Source organism: Drosophila biarmipes, chromosome 3L (assembly GCF_025231255.1).
Source record: "Drosophila biarmipes strain raj3 chromosome 3L, RU_DBia_V1.1, whole genome shotgun sequence".
Taxonomy (NCBI): Eukaryota; Metazoa; Arthropoda; class Insecta; order Diptera; family Drosophilidae; genus Drosophila; species Drosophila biarmipes.
This window is the reverse complement of record NC_066613.1, coordinates 21,599,279-21,618,510: the sequence shown is the minus strand read 5'-3', so window position 1 is coordinate 21,618,510 and position 19,232 is coordinate 21,599,279. Positions and strand designations below refer to the sequence as shown.

General features: G+C 39.4%; 1 protein-coding gene across 33 annotated transcripts in view; it reads right to left on the bottom strand.

Moving 5' to 3' along the window:
- Window positions 1-957: 957 nt before the first annotated feature.
- LOC108034817 (CUGBP Elav-like family member 4) overlaps window positions 958-19,232 on the bottom strand; it is a 277,319-nt gene continuing 259,044 nt past the window's right edge. For 8 of the 33 annotated variants that reach the window (XM_044094806.2, XM_050886652.1, XM_017109866.3 and 5 more), the window contains 7 exons: window positions 13,231-13,374; window positions 12,880-13,177; window positions 12,251-12,349; window positions 11,373-11,450; window positions 9,771-9,947; window positions 9,005-9,702; window positions 958-8,738 (listed from right to left, as the gene is read on the bottom strand). In XM_044094806.2, the coding sequence (XP_043950741.1) occupies window positions 9,575-9,702; window positions 9,771-9,947; window positions 11,373-11,450; window positions 12,251-12,349; window positions 12,880-13,177; window positions 13,231-13,374 (924 nt within the window). In that variant the 3' untranslated portion in view covers window positions 958-8,738; window positions 9,005-9,574. The remainder of the gene's footprint in view (window positions 8,739-9,004; window positions 9,703-9,770; window positions 9,948-11,372; window positions 11,451-12,250; window positions 12,350-12,879; window positions 13,178-13,230; window positions 13,375-19,232) is intronic. The other 25 variants (XM_044094807.2, XM_050886653.1, XM_017109868.3 and 22 more) reach the window with 7 other exon arrangements.

The window sequence follows — 19,232 nt, the reverse complement described above, 5'->3', positions numbered from 1 at the left end:
GGCGGCTCTGGAGAATTGCACATCTATTCGGCAGCTGCTGCTGCGGCTGATACCTCACAGTCAATACCTGCTTACGCGAACGTACATACTCGCATTTATGGCCATAACTGCCACTTCAATCGCCCACGCTGCTGGCTTTGTTGGCCATGTCGATTGCGAATTCTAGCCAGCAATGCTTAAGTCTGGCCTTGCCTCAAGTTCACTCTCTTTTTTGTGATATCTTGCGATATTCTCATTCCCCTGGGGACTATATCACTTCACTCTGGCTTATCACACTCCATCCGTCGAAGTTTCGATTTTTATAATGATCAGCCGCTTAGAACGCGCGTTACCATATGCAAATGCCAACTGCCGTCGGATTCGACTGCCATTCAAATCAGTTTCGTTTTCGTTCTGTTGGCCAACTTGGCCAGCTGGCCAATATTTTCAAGCCAGGCCTGCCATATCGGCGGAATAAGAACAAGCTTGGAAAATAAAAAACGAGGCAACTAAATGATATTTTTATGGTAAAAGTTTATTATTTGCAACTTTATTTTTTAGTTTCTTCTTTGTGTTTTTGTTTTCATGTTTAAATGTCTATAAAGTATATATAATATATATTTCTGCATTTTTTGTGGTTTGTGGTTTTTTTGTTTATTTTTTTTTTAATTTTTCATAATTTTTTTTTGTTTTTTGCTTTGTTTTGTTTTTTATTTAACTTGCCAGTTGTTCTTTGTTTATATACCTATTACACATTTGCATAAGTTTTTGTGTATAATAATTATTATTAATAATAATTTAATTGTTGTAATTATAACTTGGTTTATAATCTCCTCCCGCTCTCTATGTCCAATTTCCTGCTCCATATAAGACCCCGCCTCCTTATCGTCCCTATCGTCCTTATCATCAATGTCGTCCATCAGCGACGCCCAGTTTTTTTTTTGGCAAACGAAACAAAATGTACACTGTTTGCCCATATTTTGAAACTGGCAATAATTAATACTAGGGTGTTTGATATTTCTGTTATTACGACTTATACCATCTCGATCTCTCCTTATTGTTAGCCCCTCGCCGCGGTCTTCACCTAACTAATCTGCTTTGCTCCTACTGCATCGGTTTTTGGTTTTCATAGTGGGTTTTTGGTTCGGGGTGTTCCGGAACTTAGCAGATCTTAGGGAAAGAAACTGATCAGAAACTAGCCTGTGTGTGTGGGGATGGTGTCGTCCTCGATCGATCGGTAGTTATTGTTACTGTAGTATGTACTCGTCTATTATTATGCTGGGTTTATCTATGTGGTATTGGTATCCTGCAGTAAGTCGCATAAATAATGTTTAAAATATACTTCTGTTGATAATGCTTTAAGTATTAAAATATTTATAGTTTTGTTCATAATTAATTAATAGTTTTCTTGTTCGATAGCATTTACTTGTGTTGTGGGCTCCCAGCCGCTTTCCGCGTGGCAAGGCATCGCGGAAAAGGCCGATTGAGTATATATATAGATATATATCTGTATTGTTTTTTCGGTGTTTACTTTCATCCTTTTGTTTTAATGAACGAATGCACAATTTTACACACTTCGCCATTTTGGTTTCATTATTCATAGATTGTATTTAATGTACATATATGTATAGTATATAGCGTATATTTCTATAAATAGTTATATAAAGACCTTCTTGTTGCTATTATAAATGATTTACTTAATTGTTCTTCACGTCTGTCCTCCTGTCTCGCTCAACTACTTTTGACTATTACCATCCATCTCGTTAGTTCGGCATTTATGTGTGTAAATATAAATTTTGTCATATTTAATATACGTGAGTATGCATGTAGTAGCTGTGTGCCTTCATATCCGTTTCCGTTTGTGATGTACATAGTGGAAAAAATGCATAAAGTGAGAGATGCTCGACTTGTGTACAAAGTGGATTCGATGTCGGAATTCAAATCAAAGTCAATGAAAGACGAAAGGCTAGAGAAAAACTCCTGAACTGTTCCGGGCTCACAGTGACAGGGATCCTGTTAATGCTCTATGTATATTTTATTCTTTTTGATTCTGAAACCATTTTACATTTAACATTTAATTCATGTGTTGTTATTCTTGATTTCGCCTCGTTTGGTTTTGCTTCTGGTTTTGTTCTCGCTTTCGAATTCGAAATTCCTCTTGACAGATTTTAAAGGAACTGATCACGAATCGTGTGTAGGGGTGTAAAAGCATGCTTGCTTGGAATCTGCTTTGCTTCAAATTAAATTGATACGAATTCTTTATTTGCATTTTCTGTCTTTACATTTATGCTACTAATATTAGGTGCAAGTTCTCTTAATTTTAAATGTCTTTTGTTGAATTTTAATGTTAGGTTTTTATTTTAGTTTTCGTTTGTGTTTCTCATTCACATTTTGCTGCTAATTTCTTATTGTTTTCGTTAAAGGTGCTCTTCAAAAATCTCAAATAATGGATTGATGTAATCATGGCTAAGTACTTGTATTTGTGTGGGCTTGTTCTGGGGTTCGGAACTGACGAATGTAATTACATAACTCTTGGGCAATAGCAAATCAATCGAAAGTGAGGCTAAGTTACCAAAATCAAACCACCTGCCGTTTGCTTACGTGTGTGTGAGTGTCTGTGTGCTTGCATAATGCTAAATACGGACGGATTTCTAAACGAAAAGCATATAGAGTGTATAAAGAAGCTGTAGCTGTGGTACTGCATCCGAGAAATAGTTTCTGAGTTGCATCTCAAGCTACACTCAAAAAATACCAAGTGTACATAAGTGTTTGTTTTTCTGATGTGTTGATGCTAAAATCTAGGCTAGCTTTCACTTTTTATGTTTTTTAATAATATGCAATAATTCAACCCCCTGGTTCGGGTGTCTGTTTGAGGGATTTTATACTATATACAATATAAATTCGCTTTGACCATTTGGTTTTATTCGATTAGCCTGCTGCCAACTACATGAGTTATATCTCTGTATCTCGTACCTCGATCTAACATTTGGCTAAGTACTAAAAGATAACAGTTTTATCTACAAAAAATAACTTTGGGCCTTTTCAACGCCAATATCTCCAGCCGTACACGTACTATATTCCTCCCATATCATTCCGTCCGATTCGGTTTGTATAATTGCAAAATTGGTTTATATAATGCTTGGTTGACCTTAGCTCGCTAATAAATCTTTCTTTGTTCATAGTAATAGTAATAATTGTCATAATAATAGTATTATAATATATCGTCTATATAAGTACGACTAGTTTCTGCTTTTAAAAATGTTTAAATTTCTCCTTTCTTTTCTCCCATTTGTTTTCATATTTTTGTTGTATTTTAAATGCACTTTCTGAGCTTTCTTACAAGCGCCGCCAATTATTGTTGCTGGTTTTGTTATATTCCTATGGCTACTACTGCCTTTCCTTGTCCCATCTATGCCCACGGTTGATGATACTCTAGGATCTAACCCTATGCCTATCCAAGCGAAATCTATTTGGTATGCAAAGCTTCAAAAGTGTGTCACGAGCTTAAAAGTATCGTATCGAAAAAAGTGCGAAAGCTTTGGGGGAAATTATTATACAAATGAATGAAAATGTTTCGGTATCAATACGAAATTATCATAGTTACTTGATAGGTTTAGTTTACTATGTATTTAGATTTAACTGCATGTATTACCCTGTATCCAATATGTCATTCTTGTGTTCCTATTAAAACCAAAGCAAAAATGCGTTATAAATATTAAAGGCAAAATGTTTTAGGCTTGGCAAAAAGATATGCACCCCTATCCTTCCCTCTTCGTCGATCAATCTTACACTACATCCTTCGTCCTGTCGCCTTTTTGGGCCCTTGTAACTGTGTCTGTGTGTTAGTTGGAGTGTTGATTGGGTGTCCTTGTAGGTGTAGTTAGAAAACTAGTGTATGCAATTTTGGTAAGTCCTTGGTTATGGTGGGGTTAAGTGCTTGTCTCTATCGTTATTTATCGTTATCGTTAGCTTTAGTTTAGTTTTACCTTTACTTTTACTTTCTTTTAAATACCTGCAGAAAAGTGTATCTAAATATATTTTTGATTAGTAAGTTCTAAACTTGGACTCCAGTGTTTTTTGGTTGTTCTTCTTTTTTGTTCATGTTCATTTGTTTCCGTGTCAGTGTTGTAAGCTTCATTCACTACTTTGTCTAACCTTGTCATTAACTAGTATATAATATATTTGTGTATAGTATATATAATAAATAAAGAAGTTAGTTTTTATTAGTAATGCTTTGTATAGAGTAATAAACATTCTATAAGAATGCCACATTCCGCATGGTGTATAATAAAAATACACTATGCGTAGGACAAAATCTATTCGCATATAGATTAAGTTTAAGGAACGATCATCGATAAGAGACTTCATTTTCATTAGTAATGTACAATGCTTATTCTTAGATTAGCGCTAGTCTTAGCTGGCTACGAACAGAAAATGGAAATTTCAAACAAACCGAACAAATCAGGAGGAAATGCAATGCCAATGGGGTCCCTTCGATTTCATATCTCTTCGCCGTTAGCTAAACAACTTGAGAATCGCCGAGAAGGCTGTCGCGTACTTGATATGATGGGTGTGTACATATATAGGGTGGAGAGTTCGTTGTGTGTGTGCGTTTAATTGAGAGACAGTGAGAACGCGGAGTATGACGACGCTAAATGCAGATTGTAGCTTTAAAGGATTTCTCTGGCACTAAACTGGATTTTGGCAAAACTTGCAAAGAAACGTGCCAATTTTCATATCCCCTCAAGCAGATGGGCGAAACCTGTCCATTTTCAGTTAATGTGGTTGTTATCTATGGTTTATTTCTAGGAATACTTTAATTTTTACGAGTTCCAATTTTTACACTTCATGCTCAAGGTACAATTGTCTTTTTCTATTCGTTAATGTTTAATATGAATTCGACATGTTTTTTGTTAGTTATTTATGCTTTTTTTTTGCTTTCATCACATTTCATTTCGAATTTGAATTAAGCGACTTAATTGTTCGTTTATATTGTATTTTATTCGTTTATCAATTTAATTTTGATTTGGCTTTAGTGGTTTCTTGTTATCACCGCTCTTTAAAATTAACATTAAAATCAAACCAAGCGCAAACAATAAATAAATTTGATTTTGTTCACACTTTTTGTTAAACGTTCGTGTCACAGCCCTTTTCGTGTTTTGGTTTTTGTTTTTAGTTTTTATCAAACGATACTCAAGGGAGAACATGGTTGGAAACGATATTCAAATCGGGGTTGGGGATTATGCCAAATTCTCAGTCCTCTGTTGCGAGTGGGAGTGGGGATTGTGTGTGTTTCGGGGGTGTGTGACCTAGTCTGTCCTGGTATCTGCCAATTGAAATGAATCAAAAGCCGGATGTCACAGACGCGGAAAATAATGAGAAGAAAATAAAACAAGTTGGTTGCATTGTATTTTTGGTTTTCAATTTGTTTTCTCTTTTATTTGTTCTGCTTCTCTTGGTTTAGTTTAGTTTTATTGTGTGTTATGCTTTAGAAATAATAGTTACGATAATTTAGGGTTTAGTATCCTTCCTCTTGGTATATAATTTGCATAATTTTGCCAAAATCAGTTTAGCACAAAATGAATTATTTTGCTTGATTCCGTATGTTTTATAGTATAGTGTATATGATCTAAAAATGTTTGTATAATAGCATATAATAATAATAATAATAATTGTAATAATAATTTGTTATATTTTAATTTAAATACTTGTGTTCGTATTTTCAATACATAAATAAATTATAATTCGTTAATCATAATCATAGTACATAATAATAGTAAATTATTATTATCTCAATAGTTTGACTTGATTTTTATATTTCTTATTCTTCATTAAGGTTTAATTTTCTTTATGCAATAATTAACTTGAATTTGACTAGATCGATTCATACAAGATCGTAAATACATGTAGTGTGTTCGTGTATCTGGATGAGTTTTCCGAAGTAAAATTCTAGTTTAGCATTTTAATTCAAAGCTGTCAAAATTCTTGGGTGTCTCTGGCTGAACTACTTTTGAATAGGCGCTAAAATCAGTTTGATAATTTTCATATATACGTTATGTACTTGTATGTTTGTAGGTATGTATATAATTATACTTGTATGCATGTGTCGTTAAATAACTGCCATTTCCATTCGTTTCTTCTCAGTGTGGGACTTTCATCCGCCTTAGTTTTCATTTTCTATATTTACAATATTTCTCCTGTCGAGGCCTAACATTTTGTGACAAAATAAACGTGGAAAAACTAAACAGATTAATTCGATTCGACCTTGAATATAATATTTATCCTCCGATTTCTAATACTGTCCCAGTGATCCGACTGGCAATACTCACAACATAAGTGTAAAATGTAAACTGTAACTGAAATCGAAACTGATATTGGTTGAGAGGGAACCCATAAGTATCTGCACCAAAGTATTTATTGCACTGGTAACAAAATTAACTTTAACTCTGATAACAATTTTATTTTCATATTTAAATATTTCTTATATTTTTTATATTTGTATTTGTTAATATTTAAATTTTATATCTTTAGTATCAAATACGTCCCGCAGTCGGGGATTCCCCTGCAGGACCCACAGACTAGGCGACTCTAAACTTATCATTTTCACTATACAAACTCTAAATAATTGTTAATTTTCTCCACCCTCCCTTCTTTATCTTTTCACTATCCATAATCTTATTTTTTGGCATATTTAGCTGTAGATTTGACTCTTCGGTCCTCCTTCCCCTCTTGCTTTTGTACAGATTTTGCTGCTAAATTGTTAATGATTCGATTCAACAGACAGTTGAGTAAGTGTCGGATAAAGATCTCATTTTTACGCTTCTTTATTGACAATAATTTTAGTTGGATTTCAGTGTAGGTGTGCGGGGGTGTTGTGTCGTCCTTTGTCGGTGTGTCAAACGAAACGAAATGGTTGAGAATAAATTTAATAGGCCGTGATAAATTCTCTAGTTTTGCTAAAAAATACTTGCTTCCTTTTTGACTGTGATAAAAATTCTAATGGTAATTTGTTTGTTTATAATAACAATCAATAATAATTAATATATGCTTAGTGTTAAATAGTTTGCTTAGTCTGGCTAGGGCGCGCTATGGTCAACTTGATCGGAATCTGATTCTTTTGCTGTATCTGTATCTTTCTCGGAGCTGGTTGTGAAAATAAGTGGCCAAAACTTTCAGTTTTCTGCTGTTCTGTATATCTATTTTGTATATATTTTTATAGTAATACTTCCATAGCAAAATGTTTTTTATGTTTTCCGTTTCTCAGTAGCCCTATTTATATTTTCCTTCCCTCTCTTCTCTTTGTGTTTTTATTTACTTTTTGCTTTTTCTTGATTTTATTATATATTTCTATGTATATATATATATATATGCATGTATATCTGTAAGTACCTGTAATTGTTTTTGTTGAAAGCAGCTAAGATTAAGTGTAAAGTTGTTGTTTGATTTTATTCAAAATTTTGTTTATTATTCTATAAAATCGTTTACGATTTTGTTGAATACAATTTTAAACCAAACGGCATCGAATCAAACAAGTTGAGAAGTTAAAACAATTACAAGAACTTTCTCCCTCAGAGAATATAGGCCAACGTAAATGATCGCTTTAGATATTGTATTTCGTTAATCTTTTCAATGTTTTTTGTTTAGCTTCCCTCACCGTGATTCTCTTCAATAGTTCTAACAAATCCATATTATAATATTTCTAAAATTAGTACTCATTTATGTATTATAAAAAATGATATTTTTGCTCGTGGTCAGGCTGGTCGAACCCTTTGGGGTCGGACATGGCCCTCAAAGCATGTCGCATATATTAAGTGGCTTGCTCTGTCCCGCCTAGTTCTAACTTCCTATATCCGTTTTGTTTTACTTAAAATTAATTAAATTCGAATTTTTGTGTTAATTTTTCATGTGTACATATAATCTGTTTATGCATCTGTTGAATCTTTGCCATTTTGCTTACCACTAAATGCTAAAAAGTTGCAGACCTACTTTGTCTTCCATCTCACCTAGCTTCCTCTACGTCCCTTCTACACTTTATAACCCTTTCCTTTAGCTGACGCCTTCTAATTACTCGATTAACTTTAAACTCCGATCGAGTTCATCATTAGATTAACAAATTCAGTTTTAATAGTTGTTCTTTTGTTTTTGCTCTGTTCTTCAACTAATTTTCCTTGCGCAGATTGGTTAATTTTTATAAATTCCCATCACCAATTACTCATATAAAATGGTTGCTGCTCTTATCGTCCTTAATTGTTTTTATTCTTGTTTTTTTTTTTTTGTTTGTTTTTTATTTGAAAACCCAGATAATTTTGGTCTCTTGCCAGTCAGTTTTTGTCTCAAGTTTTGTGTTCTGTGTGGGGAGTGTAGTGGTGTGCAATGTTCTTGTTCTTTAGTTGTTAACAAAACTATCAATATCAATGTTTTTGTTCCTTGCTTCTATAAATATATACTTTTATTAAATCGATATTTTGGCAAAAATTCTGTCATTCTTTCGGTTTTTTCTCAATTTTATAATTTTGTGGTTGGTTTTCTCTCATTATTTTGTATGTACTGCTGTACTGCATTCAGTTGAATGTATAATCGGATAAATATATATAAATATATTATATATATAAATCTATTCATTTTTTCAGCTCTAAGGTGTTTTCTTTTTTTCATTTACATTTTTCTTGTTTACTATTTTTTATTTTTTTTTTTGTTACACACTCCTTGCGTGTATTTAGTTTCTATAATCGTTTTCACATAGCATGGCTGACGACCATCTGAAATGGAAGGAGGGCGATGTTATTAGTAAGGAATGCAATAATATATATAAGAACTGGAAAAGAAAATTAAAGAAAGGATATTGACATGTGCACGCAACATAGATTATTACGGAAAAGCCATTTTTGGATCCCTATTCTTTTAAATGAACTATATATTCAAAAACGCCCATTTATAATCATTATTTTATGATTCCCATAAAACTTCAACACCGTATCTATGTTTCATAGAACCCCTTCGGTCCTTAATCTATAGTTCTGCTCACCCCATCAATAGTTGCTCCTTATTGTAGCTGCAGTTGTTCTGGTTGCTGTTGTGGCTGATGTTGCACCTAGGCCTTTCGCTTCTGTTGCTGCCACATGAACAGTCTCTCGACCAGTTCCACCTTGGAGCAATTGGTGTTGGGTTGTTGTGGATCGTTTTTCGACTGGGACTCTGGATCGTTCCTGTTGTTGTTGCTGATATTGTTGTTGTTGTTGCTGTTCTTATCGCTGCAGTTGTCGCTGTTGTTGTTGTTGTTGTTGTTGTTGTTGCGGTAGCAGTAGGTGCCGCTGCGCCAGCTGGCGAAGGTGTAGGGCATGTGGGCGTGGTGGGTGGAGCTCTCAGTGGGCAAAGTTGGCCTAAAGCAGCTGCTAAGGCTATTATAGTGGGCTGTTGTTGTGGCTGTCGCGGAGGCGGAGCTTAGTCCGCCCGGTGTGGGCGTGGCTGCGGAAAATGCTGTAGTTGTTGGCAAAGCTGCTGTGGCTGATGTTGTTGCTCCAGTTGGTTGTAGCTGTAGTTGTTGTTGTTGTTGTTGTTGTTCTTGTTGTGAATTGCGTTTAAGGAACTCCGATTGTTAATAGGGTCGACTGGCATCCTTTGGCCGCTTCAATTGAACTTTCAGTCTTTTCATGCCAATCTGGAAGCCATTCATGGCCTGAATGGCCGCTTGAGCGCTGGCGGGATTATCGAATGAAACAAAACCTGTGGGTAAAATATTATATATGAGTTTAAGATTCATGAAATTCCGCTTGATATATCTTTCACACTACCGAAACATTTGCTCTGGTTTGTAGCACGATCGATGAAGACCTTGGAGCTGATCACATTGCCGAAGGGCAGGAACATTTGCATTAACTCGGCATCGCCAAACTCTTGCGGCAAGTGGTAGATGAAGAGATTGCAGCCCTCGGGTCCGGATATCGAACATCCTGGGAACATCAGAAAATCTTAAAGGGAGACATTTCAAAGAGAAGAAACAAAGTAGAGAACAAATTAAGTTTAATAATGAGGAAAATCATAATTCCAAATTTATGAGTTATGTCTGCTTGCTTGTTCTTGTCTTGTTTGCATTGATTTCGATTTTTGTCTGACTTGGTATGGTATTTTTTCGGAATTTCTCATTTGTGATCTGTGTGGCTGTGGTTCTGATCTTGTTTTTCTGGACTGAATCAACTAAAACTAAGGGCGCAATATAAGCAAAACCAAAACCATGAGCAAACGAACACTCTAAATGACAAACTGTTTCAAGAGCTTGCTATGCATATACTCTAGAGATGCCTAATGAATATACTTAAGACGTTAGCTTAGCTTTAGCCCGAGTTCCCAAATGATGTATTATGGTGTACTATACGGTATCCACACATAGGTAGTGTGTTTGTGACTGGGTGTATGTCATGCAGGTAAGGTCTAGAGGATACACAGAGAAACAACAGACTACGGCGCACAGATATCGAAATGGAACCAAACGAACTTTACACTCAAGTTAGGTTTATAGTTAGCATATAGGTAGTATACACACACGAATACAAATGAATATGGCACAGGCACACACACGCACACACAGATACACAGAGGTACAGAGGTACAGCCACACCAACACACTTTGTTTTACGGGGAGAAAATGGATTACTTGTATCTCTGAAGTCCCTGACGAGAGGCAAAAAGATGAGCAAAACGAACCGAGAAAGAAACATAAAATTTTATGAGCAAATGTCTTCGAAATACGCCGACGGTCTTTATATGATTTTAAGCAGTTTATATGTAATTTTTACGATCGCATAAAATGCCGTTGAATGCAGCCATTAAAAACGATTTACGCCTTGCTCGCCAACCCCAAACAAAAGGGTTGGAAGGCCCATTCCAAGCCGGAAAGGCGTCCTTTCCACTTTTTGGCACAGGGTGGTGGTGGCGGTGGCAACAAAAGGGATAAAATGTTTATCAAAATAAAATAAGGACCAAAGAAACGCAGGATGCAAAGTAATTAATTTTTATGGCCTTTTGTTTAAAATTTAATTTCTCTCCGCACAGCAAATAAAATTAATTACTGCCCATCGTCGGCTAGATCGAAGGCGATATCACAGTACTTTTTTCTCCGAGTGTACGTGTATCTGTGTGTGTGTGTGTGTGTGTGTAGCATGTTTACGATGACAAAGAATCGAACAAAATTCTGAATCGGGAGACACATGTACAATGTAAACAGATAAGTATTTGCATTTACCCGAAATCATTCGATATTGGAAAAAAGGTCAAATGCAATGTCGCTCAACAAGAACTGAAACAAACGCACGGATGTGTGTCGGGGGGGTTCGGGGATGATGGGGTTTTAGGAGGTGGCATATAGGTGATTAACGAAATTATAATGAAAAGCTTACCTTCACGCTGAGTGGGTGCAACCGCCGCTAGGGGAGGTGGTAAAGCTTGTGGAAACTGTCCATAGACGGCGGGGAAGGCTGCATTATATATAAATAATTTTGTTTTTGGTTTTTACACAAATTCCGAAACATTTATAAAGACAACACAACAGTTAAGAATACGTATAAATATATATATATATGTTTTAGGTATTTGAAATAGTTCTCATATTTTAGTAATCCACAGACAATGAAACAAATCTCTAAAGAACCAAACTAAATGCTGTTAACCAGTCGCAGTAGGCCGACTGGATTTGAGAACGGGGTTAGGGCGCTGTTTCCATAACAGCTTAAAATTTCTAATAATATTTAAGGTCAAAAATATTTTCATATTTCAAATCATAGCAAAGGAAATCGAATGAAATAAAAGCGAACGTTTGGAAGCTTGTCTTCCTTTGCACAAAGTAAAAATCATAACAAGATTATTTTTTAGAAATTAGAGTTATATAACACTTTACTAACAATAAATATTTATGGCATGACACAACAATTATTAATTATTCGATAAAAACAGTAATGAATGATTGGGCTGTTTTTTGCTGTTGTGGTTGGGTTCTTTGGAACATAATCCGATGCTAATAATAAAAACGATGGTGGTGAGATGATGGTACACAATGCCATGGGTGATGCAGATTATGGGGCTAAATGTGTGACTGAACGCGATTCAAATGACATGGCAAAATTACTCATTTCGGGTGAATGGAGACTCAGTGATACTGGGAAATTAGGCGAATTGCGATCGAAAATTGTCTGGCGGTTCTGTTTTTTGGCCGCCAAGCGTGTCTTGGTTCTAATACTTAGGATTAAAACTTAGTCTTGTCTAGGCAAAAAACACTTACCAACTCCTGGAAACGGTGGCAGACCAGGGAAGGCATGTTGCAGGGTAGCAGCATCGCCGTTTGGCAAACCTTGTGGCGGTATAGTCAAGTGCAGTGGATCTGCAACGAGGAGTTCGGGGGCTATAGAAAATACTCATTTATTTTATTTTAGCCATTGAAATTAAAAAGGTGTTCTACAAAGTGTAAGCTGACATCCTAAACTTGTTTGTTTTTATACACCTCGCATATTTTAAGATAATCTATATTTTAAGATAATCTATACTAATCTATACATCTAAGTTTCTTTGATCTAAAAATCCTAATGAAGATTATAAAAATAATCCCTTGAATTTATTATAGAAGCTTACGTTTCTAAGAACTAAAAATACTAATGCAGTTTAAAAAATATTCCTTGGATTGGGTTTATAGATTTAGAAAAATATTTAAATAATTATTTGTGTAAACCTCAACCTTCAACCTTTTAAATAATAGTACCCTAGAAATCTTAATTCATTTATCTACACAATTTGTTTAACTATTGTATCTGCACCTTATAGTTAAAATTAATTTTTATATAAAAACAATTCGGATTTCTCAATTGTTTTCTGAAATGTTGTATTTAATTTTGTTTAAATATATTTAATACTCACGTCCTGGGAATGCCGTTTGTGGAATGCCGTTCGTGAAGACGCCGTCCGCAGCGGCCGCCGCAGCGGCAGCGGCAGCCGCTCCGCCGGGTTGGCCGTTGGGCGTGTTGGCGCCCATGTTGAAGTTGGGCATGGTCGGCGAGGGCAGCGAGGGAGGCTGGCCGGTGCCGTTGAGGCCGTGAGGTATCTGCGTTGCCAGGGCCGCCATGGGGTTCATGTAGGCGGCGGAGCCGGGCGCCGTGGCGGCGGCGGCCATCAGGGCGGCCTGCTGCTGCTGCTGCAGTTCCGGGGGAGAGGGGAGCTGCTTTACATATAGTATTTGCCAAAGGGAGGGGCGGGGGCGGGCGGACTTACCTGAGCGTAGGCGCCGTACGGACTGAACTGATTAAAGACGAACGGATTGAGGAGGTTCATGTGACCGGCCATTTGCTGCATGCGCCTTATTTGTCGCTCCTTCTCCGTGTCGGCGTATTTGACGACCAGGCTGGAGGATGCTCCCTGGAAAATGAGCGCAGAGTGGAGTCAAGTGAGTCAAGAGTTGTATCGAAATTGCATGTTTATAGGCGGCTTTTCCGCTTTTCCCTGCCTTCCCTTCCGCCAGCCTTCGCCGGGCGCTCTCTCTGGGGAACAGGAAATCCTATTACAGGCCATTATTTTGCGATGACAGCGTCGGGTACCTGCGCAAAGCACCTGCTCCTTTGTTCGACTGCTCATTATTATCTTATTATAATTGTGTACAAAAAATATATATCAAAATAATTGGCATACGCGCACTTCAATTTGCATTTCTATTCAAAGCGGCTTACGGGCTCCCCCGCCCACCCTTCCCCTCCATTGTCGACTGTCATTGATTTTGATATAAATAAGTTTAACAAAAAGCTGCTCCTAGGCCTGGGCTCTGCCATTTTCTTTGCTTTTGATGTCAATTAATTAGCATAATAATGGCAGGCTTCACATTACGCACGAACCTCCGCCTCTGCGAACCTCCTTTCCTTTCGAGAGGTTTCGACTTGCGTATGACAATTTCGAATTGAATAGACATTTTCAATATTCGGTAACATTCCGCTTCGTATTAATTAGGAACGTTTTTGTAATGCGAAACCTTTTTCCCGCCGCCGACGACGACGACCATGCTGATGAAGATGAAGATGGATGGAGTGGGCGGGCAGGGTTTAGGGAAGCAGAAAAGCTTTTATGATTTTGTGCAAATCATTAATCAAAGCAACAATGATATTGTGTTGCACAACTCATCCCTTGGCCGTGCTATATATATATATATACATATAAGTGTGTGTGGGGGAGGGCTGTTAATGAGTCTACAACCGAGCAGGTGCTTCAACGAAAACGGCTATCTGCCCTGCCTTGAACATAATTTTAATTAATGAAATATGAAACTCGAGATTATGCTAAAGGTCGTTCGGGCTGAGTCCTTGCCAAGGCGAAACTATTCCTGTTTACCCTGTTATATGGCCTGGAGATGCTGCGCAAATCCTGTAATGAGTTTTAATGAGCTGCTCCGAACATGAGATCCGGCCGGGGCAGAAAATTAATTTCAATCTCAAGCTATTTGTAGTCGTAGCTTCGGGCAGATTAAACACCAAAACTAGTCCATCAAAATTTAGCAGCAGTTGCATTCGGTGCTTCAACCTCAATTGCCTGCCATCGGAGGCGATAAACCTTCATTAACCGAAGGCTAAGCTGTGGCCCTAATTGTCTCTCTCTGTGCAACAGGCCAGAAGACCACCGCAGAAGCTCATAAATTAATTCATTAACGTCAATTTAATTGTCTAATAATCCCCGGCTCATGCCAGCCTGCTGCTGGCTGATGGCCAAAAAAATGCCACAAAATTTGTGTGGCTCACTGCGGGGATTTATGGGCTGGGGGGGCCGAGATTCAGTCATTCACTCAATTTGGAACGTTTATTATGTGCTCTATATGTGCAGTTGTTTGGCCTGTTCACTTCCGTTTCCGCTTGACGAAGACGACAACGTCTGCGACTGCCATTGCTACTGCGACTGCGACTGCGACGACACGAAATTCCCATTCAAGTGGATTGCTGCCGCCAAATGAAATGAAAAATTCAACACGGCACACAGAGACACATCCTTGAAAGGACTCGAGTTGGCAGCACGCCTAACCAGAACGAATAGCAGTCGTGCCCCAACGGCAAGCGGCAAGTGGCAAGTGCAACAGGCAGCACCGGCAGGCTGCCAACTAACAAGCCAACTAACCAGAGGAGGTCCTACGCTTCAGGTCCTTGGGCCTGCTGGTCCTGGACTCGTGCCAGGCGGCACTTTTGGCAGCAATCGCATGTTGCATGCCACTTTTCGGGGCGGCACAAACGTGACGCCATTAGACGCTGGGCCCACAGTCCTTAGCCTTTCCTCGGCCCAATATTTTTTTATTGTTTTTTAATGCGGCTCACTCAAACTTTTCTGCTCCTCTCTTCGATTCGGCCTGTTTTCTCTGCTACTTTTTTTTTGGCAAAGTTTCGAAACCGCACGGCGGCCAATTACAATTGAAGGGCTTACAGTGCATTTAAAAAGTAATTTGTCTACCGCCCCAAAAGCCGCGCACGTATTTATATATTTCAATGCGAAATGCAAATGCGAATGGAAATTGCGCCAAGAATACTGCAATCCCAGGGTGAACCTGTCGCTTTTTGGGTGTCGGAGGGGGTCGACCCGGGGTAATCACAGTAACCCGTGTTCACTAATGGTTCTACAAGCCACAGGGGCAGCCGGTAAGCCCGACGGCGGGCGGCAGGAGACAGGGGCGATGAAATGCAGCCAGGACACACATATATTCGCCCCTTCTACATAATAAACTCGCGCCGGGAAGTATGCAACGTTTACCGAATTCAATGGGTGGCATGGTATGGTATGGGCTCGTATGGACTGGGTTGGGCTGGCATGGGCTGGTAGTACGTGTCTGGGGACATGTTAACATGGCAGTCGTGCCAAAAATTATTATTCCCGCCTCGCCACGAATGCCTTTGGCTGCCCGGCTTTGCATCTGTGCTTTTTCTGGCGCTCCTGCTGCTTTTTGCTTGTTGCACACTTTTAGGCGCGAGTGTGAGCGCCGATTTGTCAACGCCTAAAAGGACAACATATTTCTTGTCCACAGCGCATAAAAAATATAAAAAACGCTGCCATGCCCTGCCCTTGCCGGCCAGCAAAAGCAAATGGCCGGCAAATGGTTTTTAACAAATGAATTATATATATTTTTATATGCAACTGATTTGCATTTTATAGTTTCTTTTCGTTTTGGCCGCAGCTTGTTTTAATTGCTAAATGAATTGGCCTGGTCCAGCAGGCCGGGCCGGCATTTGTTTAATGGTGAGCCATTTTTATCTATCAATTAAAGCAGCGGCAGGAAAATGTATTCAAAATGCAAGCACATAAATTTTCCACCTAATGGTAATGGACGTTTCTTCTCTTTTTTACTGGGCCATCTGTTGATGGTGTTGGGCACTGATGAAAAACTCCACTTTAAATATGGAAATATTTAAATTAATAATTATATGATATAAATAAGAAACAAAGGTAATTTAAAGAATTTTTAAAGACATAAATGATCTTTCAAGTGTTATCAGTTGAATATTACGCTATTGTACTTAACCCAAATATTTTATTTGAAATTCGGAATTCCATTATTTTTATCAGTGTTGCAGTGTTTTATAGTTCACCATTTAGCCAGTAAATGGATTTAAGCCTTTTTAATGTGCGAAATTGATTCAGGGGCTGGTGTAAAAGCCAGTCAATAGAACGGCTAAAGTAGTTTCGGCCAACATGATGGAGAGGGATGTAAGCCAGCTCAACACTCTGGCTGCGGCACGTTCCGCCAGCTAAAACGCCTAATGACGTTTACACGGCCAACATAATTACAGTAATAATGTGGCTGAGACTCGACTCGCAGTGGTGGCATGTGGCACAATGACGATGACATTAGCGAGGTGTCAGGCGACAATTTAACGAGCAGCCTCGCTGCACACACGTATGCGCGGAAAGGAATCCCTGGCCCCGCCTCTGTCCAGGCTCGAGCCCGAATCCGAATCGGAGGCCCTGTCTCGCGGAGCCATGTGGCATGTGGCACATGCAACACCATCCTGCAACAAAGCACATTCGTCACGAAACGAGGAAGCGGCAACATCAACATCAGCAGCCCAAGCTGAGCTCGTGCGTGTGTGTCGGGCGAGCATTTTGTATGCTTTTAAATTAGCCAAAGTGTGAAAGTGTCATGTTTCGAAATATGAAATTAAGCAGGAACAGGAACAGGAAGAGGTGCTCGACGCGAGGAGCAAGGACCTCCATGTTTACGGCTCGTGCATGCACCGTTGACACGCCGTAATTTGTTGGGCGAAAATTAAAAGGAAGTGCACTTCAATTATCGTCTGTTGTTCCACCGCGTCATACTTTAAAGAGCTTCGCAGGTCTTCAATAAATTAACCCATAAACGGAGCCAACGGATAGACCCTTCATTTGCATGGCCAAGCTCGTCACAATGAGCGCGAGAGTTCTCAACGAGTTTTCCAATTAATTTTCATTTAAAAGACAAACCTGTACCGAAGCCGAAAAACTCTCAATAGAAGCAAAGTAAAAGTGGCAGTAAAACTAATTACAAATTCGTTTTGCAGCTTTCCATTCCGTTCGCTGTCTAAAGCAGAGAGTCATGTCAAAATGGTGGCTCAAAAACTCCGTCGCCGCCGCCGCCACCGCCTGGAAAACCGCATCACCGAGTAAGTAATCTTTTCCGGCAAATAAATCACACCATTGCCAGTGGGAGTCGCAGTCGCAGTTTGAAATTAGTGTAAATGCCACTAAGCTACCTAAAAGTATGCTCGGCATTAACGGAGCAGGCAAAAAAAAAAATGCGGAAATTTACGTACTATGCGAAAAGTTACTACTTACCCCCCGAAAAAGTTGCAATGCGCTGTTAACCGCAGCTCGGGACTGGCCAACGTGGCGGATGGGGGATGTTGGCAGGGCTGGGCAGGGCAATGCATACATTAAACAACTTTTGGCTCATTGCATTCTGGCCGGGATCGGCAGTCCCTGCCCCTGCTCAGCTCTCCGCCAAAAAGGCTACCCGACAAAGGGCCGCCGGCGAAGCGTAAAATGCGGGCAAGCAAAAAGCAGGACGAAGGACGAAGGACTCTGGCCTCAGACGACGGCGTTGACAATGCAACTTGGCCGCGGCCAAAATGAAAAACTTATTTAATTTACTTTGCTTTTTGCCACAGCGCCAGCCATTTAATTCAATTACTCGCCGAGAGTTCTTTTTGAGAGCTGCATGGGCAGGGTCCTTTTGCTGCAGGGCCTAATAAGGCAATCAACGGGCTTGAAATTTGTCAAAGACTTGGCGGGCAGGCATATCGTCGGCTCGTCGAGAACCCTTTGAAACAAAGCGCAATCTCTAATGGGCTTGCTAAAAAGGATAACCGGGGGATCGATCCTGGGGTCCAAGAAAAGAGCCTGCTAAATGGGCAATCAACAGGCTGGAAGCGAGCCCAGGGCAACTTTCCCGAGGATATGCTTGGAATGTGACAGAAAAGTTTAAGGGCCATTTCGCCCTCAAGAAGTTGGCAATAGGTAGAGCACAGTTAAAGGTGGCTTCCTTCGCCCGTTTTCGCTTCACGGCTCGACTGCATTTGTCTTGCATACTTTCGAGTGCTCCAAGGAGGGTCAGGACTCGAAGGTCCTGAATGTGTTTGTGTCAACATTGTTGTTATTGTTGGGTATAAATGTCTCCAGGAGTCGAGGGGTTGGCTTACTCAAACAAATGGGCTGGGCTCAACGAGCAGGGACAGCGGACGCAGGACACAGGACACAGGACTCGGAGCAAAGGACTCAGGACTCCAAAGGCGGCAGGATATTGCATGCAAGCATGATTGAGTTTTGAGAGAACACGACCGAAAAAGAGGAAGCGCACAATTTCATAAATTTAATGCGAAAAGCTGCACAAAAAGGACCTCTGGCTGGGCTCCTGCCCGTAGAGGAAGATCCTTTCGAGCTGGCCGCCTGATTTCAGCTTTTTAGCATAGCATTGCAACAAATTGAATTCAGCACTAAAGACTGGGCCTCTAATGCAGTTAAAATCACAGTCCTATCGCACACACATCTGCAGTACACTCGCTCAAACAAAAACTAAACCACTGCTGGGATCCTTACTGCAGGATAGTAAGGATAACTGGCCACGCCCCCCATTCCGCCTCCCTGGCCATGTCTGTCTGCGGCGTTTTTGCCGCTTGATTGAACAGAATGTTCGGGGGGAAGCTAAATTTAATTTAAGAGGGCTCGGGCTCGGGCTTGGGCTCGGGGTTGGGGAATTGGGAATAAGACGGAGATAGTCGGTG